The 23,788-nt window shown below is 36.5% G+C and overlaps 1 protein-coding gene across 1 annotated transcript in view; it reads left to right on the forward strand.

Annotated features, from left to right (window-relative positions):
• The window catches only part of LOC127625212 (max-binding protein MNT-like), a 22,402-nt gene extending 3,894 nt beyond the window's left edge, over positions 1-18,508 (forward strand). The window contains exons 2-6 of the mRNA XM_052100354.1: positions 1,866-2,538; positions 3,406-3,447; positions 6,116-6,227; positions 13,535-13,727; positions 14,407-18,508. Coding sequence (XP_051956314.1) covers positions 1,866-2,538; positions 3,406-3,447; positions 6,116-6,227; positions 13,535-13,727; positions 14,407-15,062 — 1,676 coding nt within the window. The 3' untranslated portion in view covers positions 15,063-18,508. The remainder of the gene's footprint in view (positions 1-1,865; positions 2,539-3,405; positions 3,448-6,115; positions 6,228-13,534; positions 13,728-14,406) is intronic.
• Positions 18,509-23,788: the final 5,280 nt, after the last annotated feature.

Here is a 23,788-nt window from a genome sequence, read left to right on the forward strand (position 1 = left end):
TTGATTCGTAGGAATGTCATTTCACAGGTTGCGCTTTGCATTAGGTCACCCCTTTGTCTGCAGCGTATTCACCATGAATGTCATGCAGTGAAAATGACACTGTTGGCTGGTTTTGGACAGTTGCCCAAATTCCTCTCCCTCTCACATTAAAATTTAAACATTGATCTGCAGTTGCAGCACAGATGCAAGTGAATATGGATTGAGCCAGCTAAACAATGTCAATGAAGTAAATCATCCAAAGGAAGAATAGGTTCTGGCTGTAGACATTAAGGCCCAGCCTCAGATTACCAGGCCAGCTATTGGTTTCTCATGCAGACAGCTATGTGATGTCAGCACTGTAGAGCTGGAGAGAAGGCAAGAGTCTTAGCAGGGCTTCTCTCTTAAAGAGACAGACCAGCCAGGACAACTTACTTGCACGACACCCTAATTCAGACATGGAGTCATGAATTATTGCTCCCTGGAATGTCCTTTTCCCTGTTTAAAATGTATACTTTAGCTCCAGCATAAGCCATGTCATATATGAATATCATATACATGGTCTTAATGTATTCCAGAAGTCTTTGTGTAAGGGTGCGCAGAGTGGCATAGACTGTCTACTTCGCATTATTAATTTACAGTATACTGCACAACTATGAGAACATCTTACTGAGAGACATAATTGAGAAGCTCAATTAATTCCATTTTCAGAAATGGGTATCGATGCCTAGTATTTTTACAGGCTATGCATAGGGGAGACCCATCCTAAAGTACCTTGATTTATCCAGATATGATTTAGACTCTGGTCTTACAACAAAAAAAAAACAAAAACATATATATATATATATATATATATATATATATATATATATTTTATTTATTTTATTTATTTATTTTTTTTTTTGTAAATGTGCTTTTATGTCTTGCAATGGAAACATTTGAATTTCTGGGACATATTGAATTTAAACTTTTTACCCAGATACAATTATCTAGCTGGGTAACATGAATGTAGGTTTTTGTGAATTTGCAAGAATAACATGTTGTAATTTTGAAGCCATTAGAAACAATGAGTTATAAACTACAAACCAATCATTAATGTTTTGCATTGCATGCCATAGTTTTCAGCTAAGTTATTGCTTTTGTGAAGAAAGCTTAAAATTATTATTTTGTTTTTTAATAAATCATTCTTGGCATATATACATACAAAAGTGCATTGCTTAAAATAAAATGTATAATTATTTTGTGGTGGTGGGGGCAGTGAAATTTTGTCAGGGCAAGTAAAAATCTGAACTACTGGCCCAACAGGCTAGCAGAAAAAAATCTTTATTTTTGAGCCCTGTCTTGCAATCATTTTAGCAGCAAGAGATTGAATCCAAGAAAAAACAAAAACAACCTTTGCAGTGACTCTTACAATCTCAGAAACAATTGTATTGAAAGTAATGATCAACATAATGGGGTTTTCAGTTGCCAGTACCAAGATGCATAATATAATTGCAAATTAACTACACATATAACTACATTTTAAACACAGCAAATGCAATGTACACAAAATTGCTGAAATGCGATGAACATTGATGAAAACTTATTTTACACAGGATTTTCTAAATTCTCTAAAAAAAAAAACAGACATTGTTTTAATATTTTCAAGGCTGCTGATAGATTTTGGACCTGACAGGTGAAGTAATCATTTTGTTAATAGGTTTAGTGGACAAAGTTATCACCCAATCCTGATCATCTTAAAATGACCAAATATCCAAATAAATGGTCCCTGCCAACCATGTGGAAATCCATGGAAAATACCAATGAGACAAAGAATTGCCTTTCCCAATGCTTACAAGTTGTGTTTTCGTTTTTGCTAACATTAATTTTTTGTTTTGCTTTTTTTATAGAGGAGGAACGGCTAGAGAAGGCCCTGCTGTCCCGTGAGTCAGAGCAGAAAATCTTTGCCCCTGTTATCCAGCCTGTCCAATTCAGTCATGTGACCTGGCGAGACGACCTGCGGCTCGAGCCACAGTTCCACCACCAGCACCACCCTCCGGTCCCGCCCCCTCCCCTTCCACCACCTGTTTCCATTGCTGTCATTCCCATCCCGGTGGTCGCAGCAAACCCTGCGGCCCCTTCTATTCAGACCGCCTCCCCTGTTCACGCAGCTCCGCCCATGCCAGTCGTCACACCTTTGGCCGCAGCCCTGTCCCCACCTGCTGCCCCTCTACTCAGCCCCACCGGTAAGGACGACCACTCTCCTTCACAGCAGCAACAGCATCGACACTTAGTCCCGCACGTTAAAGCAGAAGTCAGCAGCTTGCCTCAGTTAAACAACAGTCCCAAACAGCAGCAACAGACACAGGCTCTGCTGCAGCCTTATCCATCCCCAATCATCGCTTCTCAGCATCCACCACAGCAACATGCCCTCCTACCACAGCAACAGGCCTTCCTGCCTCAGCCAACACTACTCCAGCCTCAGTTCACACTGCCCCAGAGCCAGGTGAGCCAACCGCCCCAGCTTAACGGTGCCAGTGTGGAAGATGTGCGCAACATGGATGGGAAAAGGAGACCAGGAGGGTGAGTCAAATCAGTCGAATCTGAACTGGTTCAGCATCCAAATTTTACATGGGATTTTACAGTGGTGACTCAACACTGTAATATAGTAGTTTAGTGTACATAAGTAAACAAAAATGTCCTTAAAATGACCAGTACCATGAACTACATAAGCCCAACAATATGCAGAATTATTAACATGACATAGGCTGTGTAGAAGGACTGACAACTGCATGAGCGTAATTTACCATCTAACTCATAAATCAAACACTGGGCCAAATGTTTAAGTAATTTTAGCCATTTTGAATTTCCAGCATAACACTGTAGAGTGTGACTGGACATACATACTTAGATGTCAACTACAAAAGATATGTGAAGCATTTTTTGCTCACTTTTAAAAGTACAATTATTTTAAGACTTTTGCTGTCCTAAATATGCACAATTATATGGTTAGGTAAATTGTATTATTTGCTTTTAGCACTATATTTTCCCTGCATTCTGTGACCAAATCAGAACAGACCTGCAACCCATTTTTGGGTCCCATTTTTGAAAACCTCTGTTTTAAACTGTTCAAAAAGAAATTGTGAGGATTATACTGTAGGGTACAATTTTTCAAAGAATTCATATATGGTCATAACTGAATGACATGTAGCAAATGGGTTGGCAATTTTTTTATAATTCTTTTATGGTGACCCAAGATGAAAAATAACACTGCAGTTTCAACCTACAAATACAAAGCATGGCCTGATGGTCAGTGTTGGGTTTATTAAAATCCATGTTAATAAATTAATGATTCTTAAAAAGAATTTAGCATGACCATGATTTAAAATGAATGTGTTGATTCATGAAAGTTTACATGTGGCATAAATCTTCAATATTTTTCCCCCACAGAGCTGGAACACGAGAAGTTCACAACAAACTGGAAAAGAACAGGTAGGTGGACTTCTTCTGTTTACTTTTTTGTGTTCATTATGACAAATAAAAACAGAGTATATAAACCCTTGACATTAAGCTGTTGTTCAGTATGGAGGTGGGAGCCTCAGGGGAAGTTGGTAACAGAATGGTTGCAGAACTGGTCACAGGTGTACTAACAGCCTTTATTTTATGATTAACAGAGTTATTATCTGTAATGAAAGAAAAATTTAAACATTTTCACTAACTGAACTACATAACACAACTGAAACTAAACTAGAATTAATTTTAATGACGCATAAACTGACTAAAATAAAATAATCATGTTAGTTTTGAACTTTTTGAGGCACAGTGTATTATAAAATGTGAAACCTTTACTACTTACCTTTAGTAAACATAAAAAATGCTTCTAGATTGCCTTAATACTAGACAGCCTTGAGTATTGTATCACTGTTAAACCTATATGACTGATATCAGTTAAATTTTAGAAGCCCTAAAATTCTACAATCAAAACTTAAAATACAGTACACTCAAAATAAAATCCTTCAACAAACTTAATATAATGAAGGAAAACATTTCTAATCAATAAAATAAAATGTTTTCAATAAAAAACTAATTTATTAAATAAATTCAATTAGTCTTGTTTTACAAACTTAAATTGATTTTGTCACATCTGCTATAGATAAACATTTGCCAAAGTTATAATTTTAATTACATTGATGCAACTTATTTGTATTTATAGTGTCAAGCATTTGTTGTTGTAAGTGTAAGAAGCTATGAGTTTGTAGTCTCAGCAACAGAGGACGACATCTTGCCAATAAGTTTCAGGCTTTCCAACTAGACATACGGGGTCCTTAACATCCAACACACAAACCACAATGACAATGACATTCAACTGTCATATTTTTGTAAATTCATGCACTCATGTGACCCACAGTGACAACAAAGACAACACTAATGGTCTACCAATATATCGCAGAGGCTGATAAATCGGCCAATATTTTGACTTAATTATCGGCATCTGCTAATAAATGATTCTTGAGGGCACGAGAATCGCCTGCTTGCATGTGAAGTGACTGAGACATGTAAACGACCAGTCACAGTTTGTTTTGTTGTTACATGCCATCGTGTTACTACAATAATAGACCAGTGTGAAACACAGTCTCATTTAAACTATCCGCATATCAGAGCCGTTGTTAAAGTGTCATAATGTTAAAGTGATCATCTGTTTTATTCTCCCTCTCTCTCCTCAACAGTTCCCTGTAACTTTGAACTGTCTTGTCTAATGATAAAAAGGCACATTTCAATTAAAATAATAGCATATACCTTCTGGAAATATGCACATATCTCATTTAAACAGCTGTAATAAACAAACCTCACAAAATTTGTGCAAATCCAGCATCTTGTGGAACACTCATAAATCTTGAAGTCAGTCTCACTTCAGCAGTTCACTGTAACTTTTCTAATGATAAAAGGCAAAAATCAATAAAACTTATATTATATACCATCTGCAAATATGCAAAGATGTAGTTTAATAAGATGTAATTCACGAACCACATGAAAATCCATCGTTTTCTTCCCGTCGAGTGCTCCTCTAATATCTTTCTCTGAAGTGTGTATTCCATCAGCCAGAATCAAAACTTCAGGATCATGATCAAAAGATCCTCTCATTCACAAATCATGATGGTCTGTCTATGATAATTCAAGCAGGCAATCCAGGCCGTTTAAACTGTTAGGAGATTGCTGCTGTGCTGGATCCGCACAAGCGTGTGGGTGCAACTTCAAAGTAAAAGCACTTCACGTGCGCAGTAATTAAAAGTCTTATTCACTATGATTTGGTATGTTTTGAGAAAATGCGATTGTTAATGCACACATGCTGTCCTTGGTGCGTGCTGTTATTTCCTTCTTCCTAATATATTAACAATTTCTTCATGCAAATAAATTACAAAAATTTGATGACTAAAAGTAATCTGATGAAACTGCTAGCTACCATTTAAATCACAATATAATTTTTTTACAAAGTTATAATTTTGTGTGAATTTGAGTAAATATACTGCTAAATAAGAGTTTATAATTTTTTTTTTTTGCAATTTCATATTTATGTTATTTACTATATTAAATTGTGTGATATATCGACATTGTATCGGCATATCGGCCAAAAAAACCCATATCAGTCAACCACTACACAACAACACCAGTGCAAATACTGTTACAAAAAGCAAATATTAAGACATTAATTTGCAGTACACGCTGGGAACTTGACATCAAATGTACATCTGGTTATGGCCAACGAAATTTATTTAAGTTGTCCTAACGCAAATGGATTACGTGAACATCTATTTTAATTGATTGCACACTATGAAATTAAGTTAAAAAAAATTTTTTTTAGCTAATTTTAAGGAACTAAATTCAGCAAGCAACAGATAAATTTTTGAGTGTACTGACAAACTAAGCTGAAACTAGAAAACAATGAATAAAACAAAACTAAACCAAGTAAAGAAACTAAATTGAAAGGACTTATTGGAAATAAAATAGAAATTAAAACAGTTATAACAAATATTAAGTAACCATTGTAACAAATATGATTTTATAAGTGATAAGCCTGTTGGATTCTTCGCACTTTACTTTTTTTTTTTTTTTATTAGTCACAAGAGGTGAAAAGATGAATGCTTTTCTTTCTGTGTCACAGACGAGCACATCTGAAAGAATGTTTTGAGACCCTCAAAATAAATGTTCCTAATGTGGATGAGAAGAAAACGTCCAATCTGAGTGTCTTGAGGAGCGCCCTCCGCTACATCCAGGTACTTCACTATGAAGCACGGGATATGTGTGCAATTACTCTAGGTTTTTGGATCTAATTGCAGATGTGAAAGAGTTGAATTAAAGGGATAAATCTCATGAAACCTGTCAAGAACATGTCCTGGTCATATTTCAACCTATACTTAAAAGATTGAAATAAGAAAATAAAGTTTGTTTTTGGACCATTAAGAATTTTTGCATTGTGACATTACTTTCATTGCAATTAAGTGCTCTGGACATGTTTATGTGAGATTCACCCAAACACAGCATCTGGCTGTATGCTGTTTGTAGGATAGCCTGTGTGGACTGTGTTATGTCTGAGGTTGTTAAAGTTAATGTTTGAAAGTGAGGATGGAGTCATGAATGCAGGTCAAACTGGTGAATGTTAATTCTTTTTTGAACCTATATTAGAACTGAAGTTGGATCCAAAAACCATCAAAAGTTTCTAGCAATTAGAATATACAGTACATGATATAGTTAAATGTTAAAGAATTGTGTGGGTAATAATGGGTTATTCATAAGCATGTTGCCTTAAGCACTGAAAAATGTGTTGGGAATAGGTCACAAGATGGGGATTTATAGTCAGTTCCTGTTATTATACGATCATTCCCTCCTTTCCGCCCACATACACTTATTCTCTGCACATACTCTACTGGCAGAATGGTGTCATATGCATCTGCCAAACATTGACATCGAATTCTTCTTTGTGTGGGCTCACCAAATCATTATATCTTTTCCTTACACACTTCCTCTGTCATTATTTTTTTTTAACCAAATTAGAGTTCTGCCTCTTTTATCATATTTAATTTAACCCATCATCTGTTTTTTTTTTTTTTACCCGATGTTCAATATCCATTGGACAAAATGTCTAGTTTTGAAGGCTAATTTATCATGGCATAAAAACTGTTTATTTTTAATTACTGATTAACATTCTGCATGTTTAGGGTTTTCTTTTAATAAATTCTAATTTGGTGGACAATGAGAGAATGTAGGTCAAAATAGTACACAATCCAATTGCTCACTGTGTGGCAAGCTCTAATATGGTTGGCTGAATTTGTGCAACTTCCGGCAGTAAGGGCACAAAGGGATGTTTATCAGTATGCCTAGAAACTACGTTGTGTTTATAAGGTATTGGGTTGATTCAATAAGTGTGGATGATAAAATCACGGAATTTGCCGGTTTGTCAAGTTGGTGGCATCAAATCTTTGAAAGATACACAGAGGTTTGTTTAAGGCACATAGTAGCGAGTTAACTCAATATCCTCCACAAGCAGAAAGTATTTTCTACTTTGTTCTGTTTGTTAAATAATAGTTTATGGCTACACCCATTTTTCACTGTTTTTCTTCATTGTGCTCTACTCTATTTCAGATAAACTGGTCCCTAAATGAACAAAAAAAAAAGAAAAACTGTTATTGGTCATTTTATGTATTGGTCAGATGTTCACTTCTTGTTAGGGATGTCAGTTTTGACATTTTCATAAACAATATTCATGGAAATTAACAATCAATGAATTGTTTAATCGTTAATGTTAATATCACAAAGCGCACATCGAGAACTCCAGATAATATGTTCATGTAGCCTGTTGTTTAAATATAATTTACCTTAATACACTTAAGGAATGCTGGTTATGGCATTTTCCTCTTAAAATATTCTTAGTTTAGAGTATTTTAATACATTTAGGCTTGTATTATGAATTGTTTAATTACTGTTAATGATTAATTAGGCTACTGTTACAAATAATTTAAACATAACATATCACTTTTGCATATTTGAGTTCATTAAAACTTCACGTTGTGGATCATGGGATGTTTCGGACCTTTGGATTAATTTTTTATTTGAAATTAAGTCACATCATAACACGATTTCCGGATAATGACATACATCTCACAAGCGCTCTTTAGTGGCGGGTGACTTTATCAATGTCTGCTGGTTTGATTCCAGAACACATTTATCTTGAAATTAATAAATCGTCAATCAATAAACTTAATCGATCAAATTATTAACAACAATTTAATATCATTGACATCCATACTTCTGTCTAAGTGGACACTCTTTCTCGGAATAAGCTGCAGTGTGGACCAGATTAGTCTGAGATCTGGCTTTGCAAGACTATGGTCAACATATGATTATTACATGCTAATTGTTTTTTCCTATTCCTATATGAATTGCCCAGAATCTTTTATATCAGAACATTCATGCTGATGCAGATTAAGTAGACAAAAAAGCACCAGGGTCAGGATAGTTTATTTAACTTGTCTTTTATCAAGCACTGCCAAGACAATTGGTATAAATGCATATGTTCACATTGAGAAAGGTGACCTTTTATAACACAAAATATGTATTTGATGGCCTTTCTAAGCATGATCTGAAAAGCTATAAAACAGTAGTCAGTGATGATAAAAAAAAAAAAAAAACACATTCGAGGGAATGCGGTCCCCCTGCTCGCACTCTACTGTCTTCTGCAAGTGCTGTCATCGAGATCTATTGCTTTCTCCACCCTCCCCCACCCTCGCCTGCTCTCCGCCTGGTTTACCATCCACGTGAGGCATGAGCACATGGCTAGCGCGAGCTAAGTGACGTCAGCAGCTTTTCTGTGCTAGTCCTCCCCTACCCTCCCCTCCCTTGCTAAGCGTGTGCATGCCAGACTCGCACATGCCTTCTGAAGCCTGTTTCAGTGAAACAATGTGGGGGAGAATGTTTTAAAGTACTGTTTTACAACGAGGCATGCTTCTGTAAAAGTAGGTTACACATTATTGATCAAGTCAGTGAACTTGCGTGATTTGTTTCTTTACTGTGCCATAGTCTTGTGACTCATTGTAACCAATGAGACCACAACGTACAGAGCTGGCGGTCAGTAGACAGCAGAGAGTCCCTCCCTTCAGTTTGTGCTGTTTGGCTGCAGATTGAGTTTCTTTATAGATTCTGATCTAGATTCATTAAAATTCTGTCTGCTTGATCTAGCAGGCACAGTTTGCATGCTTTACAACCAGTTACGATGTGATAAAACATAGGTGCATCAGTGCCTTAGTAAGGCGTAGTTATGTTGAATTTTCAAACAAGCCTTGATTAGTTATGCTATCAGGAGCAATTCTGCAGTTTCCTCATCAGTTTTGACCATTGGTCAACCAATATTGGACCAATATTGATTCTGATATTTAGAGAGCAGATATTTAACATAGCATTTATTCAAGTGGCCAACTAATATGGGTTTTTCGACAACCAATGTTGATTTCGATATTTCAGGTTTTTCGAGAGTAGATATTTATACAGTGATTACTCTAGTGGTCAAATGATATGTGTTTTTCAATAACCAATATTATTGCCAAAATATAAAGTCCAGATATATTGCTCTGTATTTATTCAAGTGATCAACCAAAATATGTTTTTCGACAACCGATGCAGCTCCCGATATCTAGAGTAAATATTTTGCACTATTTTCTCTAGTGGTCAAGCGAAATGGGTTTTTAAATAACCAATTTTGATGCCGATACCTGTAGAGCAGATATTTTGCATAGTATTCAAGTTTCAAGTGGTCAACCAATATAGGTTTTTCGACAAACGATGCAGACACTTATATCTAGAGAGTATATATTTTACAATATTTACTCATTGTTAAACGATATGTTTTTTTTTTTATAACTGATGCTGATACTGATATCAAAAGAGCAGATATTTACACAATATTTACTCTAGTGGTTAAACGATATAGGTTTTTTCAACAACCAATGTTGATTACCAATTACTAAAGAGCAGATATTTAAAAAAAAAAAAAAAAAAAATCTAAATCGAATCACCCAAGCCAGTGTCATAAATATTATCACCAATGCTGATTATAAAGTCTACCACTAATTTACTCAAAATCCGATCCAGATATGCATTATCCATTGCCAAGACTGTCAGAAGATTTTGGAACTTAGACACTTCTGTTATTTAGTCAAATGTGAATTGTTATAAGCCATTTCCGATAATCTCAAAATGGCCATATAATAGACAGTTAATCAGCATGGTCGATACATCTGTCTGTCATTAATCTTAATGCTGCATTATTTAATTGTATAGATGTTCAAGCACAGTGTTTCTTGTGAATAGTCTTTCAATGTCAAATAGTTTTCTTGAAACTACATTTGATGGCAGTGAACAATAAGGAACAGGGATGCAGGGAGAAGGTGAAGAGTGTTTTTATTCATGTGAAGATGGTTTGTGAAAGTGGGGGAGGAGTGTAAGGGCTATCGGACTGTAAAACCTTAGAGGTCGAAGTGAGCCAATCACATTAGCCCTTTCCTCTCTATTACATCTTCTCCTCATCACTACGCTGCTCCTTCCCAGCTCAGTTGCCAGGGAGACCATGGCGGGTCCAGCTATTGCCGTGGTGATATCCAGTGGGACCTCAATATCTAGTCAGTAGAGGTGCATTGTTTGTTTCTTCACACAAAAGGGGGGAATCTGTCCAAAACTGGGGATACACATGGAGATAGATATGTCCATTTGTTCAATTCAGTGTTTATGTTGGGATTTCAGTTGAGGAGTAGGAAGAGATTTTTAATTCAGTGCCAGGGGTTGTCACAAAATCTTAATCATATCATATGATACTATTCTTATACATGAGCACTACTACAAGTTATTTGCTCATATTGTTTGAAAGGCTTTGTTCTGTATAGCAAAAGCAGGCCCTGGTGGTACTCTGTTGTCATTGTGACATATTTGTTCAAAGTGTGGGAAAACCACAATTTTAAAAGGGAGGTCCTGTGTGGTATCATGTAGTCTATGCTATTTTATATTTACATTTTAAGTTTTGGCACAGCAAATAAATACAGTAAAACCTTTTGAAAAATACTGTTTATTCTTGTTTACAGAGATTACCAACCAACTGGCCAGTAATTATTTGTTTACATTCCAAAGCCAATTTTACCTCCATTTGTTGCATGTTAAAAATAACCTGATTATAATTAGTTTAATATTTGTTAACTATTTACTGAATACTGGTTGGGCACAGTCTGTGTAGAGAATGCATGGTGTTGGCTTGTACGTATTGGCACGTATTGGTGTGTTCCATGTTGACCTGCTTTGTAAAGGGGGTTTATTGTGCCAGACATCCCAGTCTTACTAAGCCTGGATCAGGCTTCACTAGGGCAGACTCTCCCTCTCTGTACTCTCAACCTACTAAACCAGCTGCATACATATTCTCTTAATACTGTATCAGTGAGTTATATAATCCAAGACATGCACGCACACCACCTTCCACTTGTGCACAATTATTGCATGCACTCTCACTGTCTCTCTGCTGTCTATTCTTTAACAATCCAAAACGCGTTCTGTCTTACTGTATACTGCAGTCCTCTGTAACTCTACAGCAGTGGTTCTTAATTGGTGTGTCATGACACAAATATGGGTTGCAGTTCTGTTTCGATAAGGTTGTGTACAGCAGGAAACAAACAATAGCCACTTTCACTAAGGAATCCTGTTAAATTGCAGTAAAATTTACAGATTACCCTGTACATGTTTCACATCAGCTATCACACATGCAACAGCTTTCTGTCGTTTATCCATTTTCATACCATTCAGACAGCATATACCTTGTTCCAGTTGGAGGCTAATTATTTTATCATAATTAACGGAATCAGTTACATTAGTTTCACTATCTGCCCAATTTCCCTAATTTTCTTTACTACAAAGGGGCAGATTCACATTATCAATGTTTCGTTTTCAAATGATGCATTATGATATCAAAAGACTTTGACTATAACATAGCAGTGTGTGAATCATTTTGTGAAAAATATGTTTATAAAATCATAATAAGCCATTGTACTTTGATTTGAATGAAAGTAAATAAAATGCAGTTGTTATAGTGCCTGTAGTGCCAATTTTAGCAGGGAACTAATGGGAAAAATTGAAAACCCGGCACATTAAAGTCAGTTTGCTAAAATTTAGATATTGTATTTTTTATTCTATGAGACTGCTCATGCTGATATCTACAGAGCAGAGTTTCTATTAATTTAAAGAAATGTTTGAAAACAGAAAATGTGTGCTAATGAAATAAAATGTATACCGTTTACTGTACTTCCTTAATATATGTTCCCAATCTTAATGTGCACAATTTATCTGTGCATGTTATTCCAAAGGAAATAAAAATGCTTGTTTTCTTAATCTTTCATTAAATTGTAAACTTTCTTTTTCAACTAGTCAACATTGGCTATTAGTTTGTTACTTTGTTTAGTCATTGTTTTAGGCTACTTTTTTAACATAATGCAGCCATTCTAAAATCTTGCCAATAGTTAACACAGTAATTTCATGTTAATTAACGATAATGTCCTAGTTATTTTAGTCAATTAGGAAATAATGATAGACATGAAAATGAAGCGTTACTATTAGGTTATGTTAAGATACTCTTGAGGGTATTCCAGTCTTCTCAAAATAGCAAATTTTGACCAATATTTTTTTTATTTATTCCAGACTGACCGATATACAGTTGCAGTTAGAAGTGTGCATCGTCCTTGCATAGTCAACAAGATGTTTAGCCTTTTTTTTAATTAAAAAAAATAATAAAAGTTGCATTTTGTTTTTTATTTAGTACTGCTCTGATGAAGCTATAATCTGTTTGGGCATAACAGATATTTACATACATTCCACAAGACAAAAGAATAACTGAATTTACCCAAATGATTCTGTTCAAAAGTTTACATCCCTTTACTTTTTAATATGGTGTGTTGGTTCCTCAATGATCAATGACTGTGTCTATTCATTGTGATAGTTAGAATCCTCCAGGAATTGCAGCATCTTCTGCACATTTGAGGTCCTCCCATCAGTGGCTATATGATCAGTTGACATCCAGCATTGAGCGTTTGGGACATTTGAGGGACTCATTCACAACTATTACAAAAGGTGCAAACATTCATTGATGTTCGTAAAGGCAGCGCACTATTTTAAGAACCAAGCAGGATGTTAACTTTTGAACAGGATGATTTGTATAGATTATAATTTGTCTTGTGGGATATACTGTATGTAAATACCTATTATGTAGGACAGTACTAAATAAAAAATATATGATCTTTGATCTCTTACATTTGAATGAACTCTGAAAAGGGTGTGTAAACTTCTGAGCCAAAAGTGGGATGCAAACTTGTGCATTGTATATCCAGTCTGACTACATGGCTGAGAAATGAGTCATTCTGAAAGAGTGTCCCATCAGAAAGAATGAGGATGTGTGTGATTGAGGAAGAATGAGTATTTGTATAAGTAAAGATGATTCATGTTTCAAAGCGCAAACTGCAGGCATGTTTGGACAGCTAGTAATTAAGCGTCTGTCTTGCAGACGTTGAAGCGAAAAGAAAAGGAGTACGAGCATGAAATGGAGCGTTTGGCACGGGAGAAGATCGCCACACAACAGAGACTCGCGGAGCTGAAGAACGAGTTGAGCCAGTGTATGGACATCATGGAGATTGACAGGATAATACGACAGACTGTACAACCTGATGAAGACCAGGCCTCCACATCAACAGCATCAGGTAAAAAAACTAGGTTATCAGGCAAAACTATTTTATCCTTTTAATTTTTCCCTGAGGTCCTCTTATCATTTTAGGTTTAAGGTTTTTTAAGGTTTCGGAATTAGGTTTTTCATTTCTACCCTCTCTCTAACCATTACGATTAAACAAGCCGTTTTTTGCTACTGTTCCTTTTAATTCTTCAAACTAAATGCCCTCTTTGCTTATGAAATTGGAAAGAACATGTACTTGTGGGTTGAGGTTTTGCTGTTGGGTCCAATGGAATTGCTGCTGCCCCATACAGAGGCCCAATATCAGCCTTATTGCAAAGCTTGTATTACATTTTTACAGGCTAAAATATTTTTTCAAAAATATTCTAAGGTTATAATTGGCGAGAACTTTCCTACTTCCTTCTAATTTCATCACAGTGGATGGATCAAGTGTCTTAACACAGAATAGGCATCATTGATGTATAAAATGTGGGCGATCATGTGTAGGTGTATTCATCTGATCTGTCTCCATGTGTTTTGTGGAAGGTGTATTCATCTGTCTGACATTTTCAGTTTCGATAAAATTCAGTTTCGTTTTTTGGTTATGGAGGGAGTTTTGAGTTCTGAAGCTATTCCTTTAATATGTTTTTGAAGGTAATAGACTCATAAATGTGGAAATCTTAATTACCATTAATCATTTCCACTCTTTCCAGAGGGTGAAGACAACTTCGACCAAGATGTAGAAGATGACATCCTCTCCTCTCTGCCCTCATCGTCTGCACCCAAACCACCTGCACCAGCGCCATCGGAGACCCGTCCTGCCTTGCCTCCACCCTCCATCCTCCCTACACACATATCTATACAACACAAACCCATCATCCCTCCCAACCCGTCCCAGCCCGCTGTGGTCACCCCGCAAGCAATCGCCCCCGCGCCCCCATCACATGTGGTCTCCACTCCTCAGCAAACAGTAATCACCCATGCCTCCGTATCCCATGCATCTGTCATCCAAGCCGTCAACCACATCTTCCCCACCGGTCATAAACACCTGGCGCACATTGCGCCCTCTAGTGGCGGCCAACCAATCGGACACATCACCGTGCATCCAGTGGCCCACCTTTATCCGCAGTCAGTGGCTGTCTCACAGCCGGCGGTGGTGGGACACATCACACACACACTGGCGCACCACCCTCATGCTCACGCCCATGTTAATGGCACTCCGGTCACGTGCCAGCAGGCCGCCGTGGTGGGAAAGCCCACGGCGGTGGTTGCCCACCATCACACCGGGCTAGTGGGCCAGACGGTGCTCAATCCAGTGACTATGGTAACTGTACCGCCGTTTCCCGTGAGCACACTAAAGCTGGCCTGAGCAAAGCCAGAGGGTGTAAAGAAAGACTTCGACGTCCAGTGAATGTCCTATGTACCTCATGAAGCGAGCACCAGAGAATACAGGGTGTGAGGTGTCCTCATCATTGTCCAAACTAGATGAGTTAGATGACAGAGGAAGACTAGATCCCAATCAGAATTTCACTACCGTCACTACTACATGGTGGGATTTTGTCAGGATCAGAGTTTCCTGTAGCCAGTTACTTGGGACACATCTGTGTGCATAGGGCTTGTGTGTCTTATGCCATGCATCATTGGAATGACATACATGCAATGCACTTGCTTAAGTAAATGATAAGCCAGTGAGTGTCAGTCCTGTAGTAACGTGAGAGTCGAGTGCAAAAAATAAATCAATCCTATTTCTTCTTTGTCCCTCTTTGTCTATCTATCCTTTTTTCTGTTGTATTCACTCTTAAATATTCAAGCACTCTGCGACTTTTTAATTTTTTTTACATTCATTGACCAAAAAAAGACCATGAAAATGTTAATCTAAAATTTAAAGAGTGCTTGAAAGCGGTGCATAGGTCCAACAAAACAAAATATGCGAAGAAACCAAGTTTCTTAATTTTTGGGGCTTTTACAACTCTCTTTAAAGGAATGCAATGCAAGTTAAACTCAGTCAGTAGCTTTTGTGGCATAATGTTGATTGCCACAAAACATTTTTACTTGTCCCTTGTTTATTAAAAAAAAAGCCAAAATCTGGCTTATAGCAAGGCGTTTACAATGAAAGTGAATGGTGCCAGTGCATAAACATTGAAATACAAAATGTTTCAAAAGTATAGCCATAAGCATTATACGTGTTAGCATTTACCTTTTCCATGTAAAGTGATTTCCAATCTTACAACTTTGTCGTCATGACAATGTAACTCTGTAAGCAATTTTATCAAACTAAAAACATGAAGATCAGATTTTATCACACTAAAATCATGTTAACACACATAAAGCTTACGTCTTGTAGCTATACTTTTGAAAAAGTGAGCATTTTAACGTTTACGGATTGGCCCCATTCACTTCCATTGTTAGTGCCTCACTGGAACCCGAATTTCTGCTGCTTATTTTTTTATAAAAGAGGGATGAGTTGGAATTATTGTCTGTGCCAATCAACATTATGCTACAAATGCTGTTATTGAGCTCACTTGTACTAAACCTTAAACATTCCTTTAAATAGGGCTTGTGCATAAAAACTTGTTGAACATTCAGTCATCAGACAGATTGGGTTTCTCTATATGTCTTCGTACTTTGCAAGACAATGTACTGTAAGTGCCTAGCCCCAAATCAAGCCCAGTGACGCCACCTGCTGCCTATACAATGCAACAACATTGCTGGATTTATACACAAGCGCATATTGATAGTGTCACAGCCATCTGTTGGCACCCACGAATCACAAGAGTCTTAAAGTTTCCAGTAAAATGGCTTTATAATGAAACACAACAAACTTTTACAGAATTAACCGCTAAAATTTCACCCATAATGAAACTTCTTTCATCATTTACTCACCCTAATGTAGTTCCAAACTTATATGATTTTCTTTCATGAGCACAAAAGGAGATGTTTGGCAGTATGTTAGGGACTGAGGCTTACATTCTTTATAAAATGTTAGAAAATAGTGAGGATGTGTAAATGATGACAGAATTGTAATTTTGATTGCACTATCCCTTTAATGTTCAAAAGAGACCTGTATGCAGCATAACGATGTGTATTTGAAAGTACATTCAAGCATTTATAACCAGCAAGTGCTCCGAATATTTAACATAATAATGCGTAGTGATATTGATTAACATTTCAAACACTGAAAATGTGCAATATGGAGCCCAGCAGAATTACAAACATTCTCACGTGCTTCACAGTTGTGCAACATGATGAATAAATCTTCAAATGAAATATTGGGCCACATCCACACTATTCCATTTTCGGCCACATCCACACTAATCCATTTTCGTTTGAGGACTGAAAAACGAAACAGATTCAGTTTTCTAACATCATTTGTTTTCCAAAGTATGCAGTAACGGAGAGTGTTTTCGACATGCTTTCATGTTCCAGTATGAATAAGAGGCCTAAGCGTAGTGAAATCAGTGAGTTTTCAAACAAAAATGTATTATTGTGGACGTTGCCTAATAAATGCACAAACAAATTTGGTGCACGCATTCATAGAAGCCATTTAATGTGGCCAAAATAGTCCAGTGTAAATTGGTGTTGTTATATGTGTCTATTCTATGTTCATCGTGTAGTGCCTACATGCTGTCCAGCCAATTTCATTTGTCGCTTTTATTTTTATTTGTAATTGTGTAAACTGTTGTGGTAGGCAGCTTGTGCAAAAGCATTTGGGTCTAAGAGGTGCTATGCTGTTTTCTATGGCAAACAAGACTCTTGATATCAGAATAAAAACCCCTTTACAAATAGCACTGTAATGCCTCTCTCAAAGTTGTCCTGTCATTCTTAATGTTGCTTTTTGAATGCACTCACATGGTTTGACCTGCAAACTAAGTTAGCCATCTTACCTGTTAACCGGACTAAACCCAGTGGTTTACTGTTGAGTTAAGTAACCCATGTTTAATGTGATAATTCACCCAAAAAATACGAATTCTGTAATTTACTCACGGAGTACCCGTATGACTTCCTTTCTTCAATGTAACACAAAAGGAGATGTCAGACAGAATGTTAGCCTCAGTCAGCATTCACTTTCATTGCATAATTTGTTCCCATACAATAAATGTGTATTGAAGCAACTTGAAGGTGAGTAAATCATGACATAATTCAAATTTTGGGGTGAATTATTGCTTTAGTATCAATATTGTTGCTTTATAATGTCACTTTTAAATGACACTGTGATTTCTGCTCTTAACATCCTCTACCAGCTGCAAAATCCCTAAATCTGAAGTTTGGATTTATCTGTTTTATTGTGTTGACTTACTTTTTTTTTTTTTTTTGTCTTCTTTTGGGGATGTGAAGATGGAATGATACATGCTGTGCTTCACATTCGTTTAAAAAACAAACCAAACAAAAAAATAGCCTAACCTTTGTGAAATTTATTATTATTTGTATTTTTTTTATGTATATATGTATATGGATGTATGTGTATATGTGAGATATAGGCACGAATTTGCATATTTGTGTGTATTTTAGGGTTATACTGATGCCTGGTTTTGCATGTAGATTGCGTTTTTTTGTTTTGTTTAAATGTTAATCTCTCCTCTTTTTCATTTTTGGGACCATGTATTATCATACTGTGTGATGTGGACGGGATTGTTCGACCTCATTCTACATTTATATTATATATAAATATATGAAAAACTGTGCATTTTCCCTATGGAGAAAGTTTAAGTTATATATCGCCTGTACATTTTGGGCTGCATTAAGATTGAATTGTCCACCATGTTTAAATGAAATAATAGTAATAACAGTTATCAAATATACTAGATTACTACAAAACATGAGGATTCCTAATAAATCTAATGACATTTACAAGTCAGTTGTACTGGTCGTTTTTCATCAGTAACACAATAGTGTTTTATAATATAAGTATTTTAATAAATAAATGTAAACGTATAAAAGTCTTTCACCTTGTCATCTAAACAATGTGCAGTATTTGTGTTCCATACATTCCTTTTCTGATTATTATGAATTCAAATAATTTGGGAACACATTCCTTAACATACTAATGCAAAATAAATGTACAGTTAATGTATTCATTGCTGTTACTTGCACATTAAACCTTAGACATCTTCCATCTGAACCATATTTTAATCAATAGATAAGTTTTAGAACTGTAACACTTAATGTCCGTGACGTATCTGTTCTTGAATCCACTGTGGTACTTCCTGCATTTTCCGCAACTGCAGAAACAAGAAAAATAACATCAAACATGATTATTTTGAGGGGAAAATCCTATGGTGCAAACAACATAACAGGATAATGGAAAACCTGAGTGAAAGAAAAATTCAACCTATTGGAAAAATATAAGAAAAGCTAATCCTTGGAACAGCATGCTAACAGTACCACTACAGCTACAGGATGTGGTACATATACTCTGCACAATATGCAATTTTTCTGTATTTTTGCATAGAGCACCCACACTAAAAAAGTATGCCTAAAATTAGCTTTTTTTGAAAGATGTGAATGATTTTGAGAGAGAATTGTTTTTGAGATTTGTCTAGCCTGTTACTAAAAATAAATCTCACCACTGCTCACTTTCATAAACCGTGATTGTTGCAGTATTATAGTAGCATATGTTATATTACAAGATGACATTATGCATGGAATTAAAAAAAAATAATGTTTGCAGAAACCTGCTCAAACTTGTACAAAATCGGTTTTGAGGACACACACTTCACAGTGTTTTAAAGTATTCCATCCCAGATGTGTATGACTTTAATTCTTATATGATAGGTGTGGGTGAGAAACAGTTCTGCTGCTTTGGGGGGGGGTGTATGCTACTCCCAAAAATAGTACAGAGCAGGTGGCACAGCTGTAAATACCTTATGAACTAAGATCTGGGAATCCCAAAATGTTGAATTAAATTTTCAAAGGATCCCAACTCTCCACTCTCATATAGATCACTGTGTGTAGTAACCCCCCCCCAATAATTTTGGGTTCAGCCATATACTAACATTTAAATAAATGTCTGAATTAAACATTCTGGACACTTTTATCCATACCAAGTGCAAATGTGAGATAATGGGGTTTAACATAACTTCTTAGATTACTTTGATAGAAAGTCTTTGCAATGGCGATATGGGGCAAGAACATCCTGGGAGGGGCTCTCTCAGGTGGAGACCGCATGCATAATAAAAAACAAAATCTTGACTAGGCCTAGCCAACATTTCTCAATTGGCCTATGTAACTTATTGAAATGTAATCTGAGATGTTTCCCAGTCCAAATGAAGGACTTCGCTATGCTATCAAATTACTTGAAATAAAAGAGGGGGACACCTACAGGGAGAGACTGTAGCAGGTATTTGAATTTTGGAATATATTTAATTTTGATAACATTAACCTTCCCAATCATAGATAAATGTAATGAAGCCCACCTACTCACATTGCTCGAAAACATTTTTATTAAGGGGTCAAAATGAACTCTAAATCACTAATCACTCAAATACTTAATGCCCTGTTTGGGCCACTGGAAGGTGCTGAAGGTGTTACAGGGCAGCACGCCAAAGCTTCAGATTTAGACCAATTAACTCTGTATCCTGAGAACTTGGAAAAGGAATTAATAATTCTATGGAGGCAAGGCATAGATCTAGTATATTTCGAGACGAATAATAAAATATAATCTGCCTAAAGCAAAAGCTAATGTGCCCCACCACCCCTGGAAAATCATCCTCATTTCTTATCGTGGCTGCTAATGGTTCCAGGACAAGACAGATCAACAATGGGGAAAGAGGGTAAACCTGCCAGGTGCCCTTATTCAGAATTAAATAATCTGAAATTAATCCATTTGTTTGTACCACCAGTACCGGGTGTCTATAAAGTAACTTAATCTAACCAATAAAAGTAATCAATTTCCAAAATCTTAAAAAGACAATCCCATTCGGCCATATCAAATGCCTTATCGGCGTCAGGTGAGATGCAGTGACCGAAGTTTGATAATTCGCCACTGACCACATGATATTGATGAAACGCCTATTGTTTTCAGAAGAGCTATGGCCCCTAATAAACCCCACCTGATCTGTATGTAAATGAGATGTCATAACTTAATCAGTTAGACAACATTTTTGACAATATTTTAACCTCTAGCTGGATCAGGGATATTGAATGGTAACTCTTTCACTCATTGGATCTTTGTCCTTTTTAAGAATCAGACTGATCTGGGCTTGCGTCATAGTTTGAGGAAGCTTTCCATTCTTTAATGATTCCAAATAAACTTCTAGAAAAAGTAGGCAAGGCCTTAATTACCATGCCAAACTCCTTCAAGGTTATCTTAGAATCAAGATAATTTTTTTGCTCAGCCTTCAGTTTAGAAAGATCTAATGGTTCCACAAAGTTTCTAATATGCTCATCAGTAGATGAAGATGTGGAACTATATAGATCAAGATAGAATTCTTTAAAAGCAAAGAGGAAAAAGACTCTCTCTGTATTATATAACTAACCAGAAATTTCCCTGCCTTGTCCCCCAACTCAAATTATGACTGTCTTGCCCTGAATAGCCAAAACTCCACCTTCCACAAAATAGTGTTATATCTGTACTTCAATTGGGTCAATTCTCTGTTTTGTCTTTTTAGGTTCATGCGGTGAAATATGTGTTTCCTGAAGAAATTCTATATCATATTTCTTTCACTTAAGAAGAGAAATAAACTTCCTTCTTTTTATGGGGTGCCCCAACCCATTCACATTCCACGTGGAGAGAGAAAATCCGCTCATATTAACATTTGACATTTTGACATATGAGAAAAAAATAGACTGAATCGATCACGTTCCTCTCTTGTCAAATACGCAAAATCTGGGAACAAGAAAATGCTGTGATTCTTCCAAAAAAGCCATTCTTTACTCCTCGCCTTGCGCAACACGAGATCTTTATCGGATGATCGGCCAGAATTGATCGGGGCCTGTCTCCCTCAGTGAATGGATGAGCCGGAATCATGTGAACTTGCTGTTATGTAGGCTGAATGGCCTGTTATGTCAAGCAGATTCGGAAAAAGCCCATCCAGGAATTTCTCCATATTCTGACCCTCTTTGGCGTCAGCAGTTCCGACAATAACCACCAGTTGCGGTTCTCCAAGTCCTCCAATTTCTCCTAGACATGCTCCAAATCCACCTTGGTCACTAGAGGATTAGCAGCTAGTTCCCTCTCCGAAGACTTCAGATAATCAATTTGTTTCTCGACATCCCCCACTCTTGTGTCCACCTCAGTGAATTTTATCTCCATGGCAGTGATCGGTCGGCGTATTACAGCAAGATTCTCCAATTCTCCAACTTTATAAGCATTGCTGACAACAATTCTCGCCGAATTTCCCTCACTTCTCCGACCAAATTGCTCGTGGTATCAGCTTGAGCATGTAAGTGTCTTTTAATGTCTCCAGAACCTGAGGATTTTGAATTATTTGACATAATTTGTCTTCATAGAACCGTTATGGAACAGGGTGTATTGAATCTCACCGGTTTATGACATAAAAAGTATTAAAACTAGCAAAGTGTACAGAGCTTGCCGTTCACATGTCCGAACCTTGCATGGCGTCACGTCACTCCCAAAAGTGACAGTGTAAATGTATTATAGTAAGAGTAAAAATGTGTCATAAATCTCTTAATAACTGTGTTATAAACATATTTATTATGACTGACAAAGATTGTATGTGTGCAAAGTTGACAAAATGCTGCAGTGATTTAAAGACACCATGAAATCACACCTTTTCTGTCCAATGTTGACATATTTCCTTTTGACACAGGCAGTTCTGGTGGGACATATCGAAGGTCTGCTTTTTTTAATGGGGAAAAAATTACTATGGAGTGCACCATTAACTTAGATTTCAATTAGTACGTTTTATTCTCATTTAAAAATGTTACTTCTAAAGAAATGAATAGTAATTTTGAAACATATGTATAAAATCAAGAACACTTACATGAGATGAGGACTGAGTTATATCAGTAACCTTATAAAAGCTGTTTTCCCCTACATGTGGCAGGGTTCCCTCATGGGGGCTGCCATTTTAAAATCACATGACCAGCTGAATACTACTCATTTAATCTCAATAACCATCTTGTTATTGGACTCTTTTACTCATTGATTAAATAAATCCTGGCTAACTGTGCATAGTGAATTTCTACAATGGAATTGGTAACTAAAAATACTGTGTTTAAATGATGCAGCATCCAGGCCACTAGATGTCAGATTAAACCAATGTAAACCACTACAAAATATTAAAATTAAATGACTGAGTGCACCTTTAAAAGGTGAACTTGGAATTTCCAAGAAGACTTGATCAGAGTCAACATTTTGCAACATACATAGTCTTAAAATTACCTCAGCAGAGCTGCAAGGGTCAAATCTGCCTTATGGACTTTTTGGTCGAGAGGGGCTGAGGAGAGACTCCAGGGAACTAATTGAACTGAGCGGAACACAAAGAAAGATATTTAGCTGTGTCGTGGATGCTCTATTCCATCCAGATAAAGAGAATGGAGACCAGTGCTAAAAAAAAGTGTTATAAAGCACCATAAAAGTAGTCCATATGTACAGTATATTTAAACATACACTGCGTTCCCAATTATTAGGCAAATTGTATTCCTCAGGATTCATTTTATTGTTGAACAAACACAATGCTATCAGTCAATCCAAAAGGTTGTTGAACCTCAAACCTGAATGTTTAACAAAGGAAAGGTGAGTTTTGTCTTTCTCAGGGGAATATATAAGTGTGCACAATTATTAGGCAACTAAATTACAAAAATAATTTCTCCTAAATTAATTGTTAATTGTCAATTTTTAGAGTAGGTGCAACAAATAAGTAACACAAAATGACAAGTAAATAAAATGTTTGGCCTTTCAAAAATATTCAGTGACCAGTATAGCCACCCTTCTTTTCAATTACTGCCATGAGCCTTCCATCCATGGAGTCTGTCATTTTCTTGATCTGTTCAAGATCAACTTTCGCTGAAGCAGCAACCACAGCCTCCCAAATGCTGTTCAAAAAGATGTATTGTCTTATCTCACTGTACATCTCACATTTGAGAAGGGCCCACAAGTTCTCAATAGGATTTAAGTCAGGTGAGGAAGGGGGC

Source organism: Xyrauchen texanus, chromosome 31 (genome assembly GCF_025860055.1).
Source record: "Xyrauchen texanus isolate HMW12.3.18 chromosome 31, RBS_HiC_50CHRs, whole genome shotgun sequence".
NCBI lineage: Eukaryota > Metazoa > Chordata > Actinopteri > Cypriniformes > Catostomidae > Xyrauchen > Xyrauchen texanus.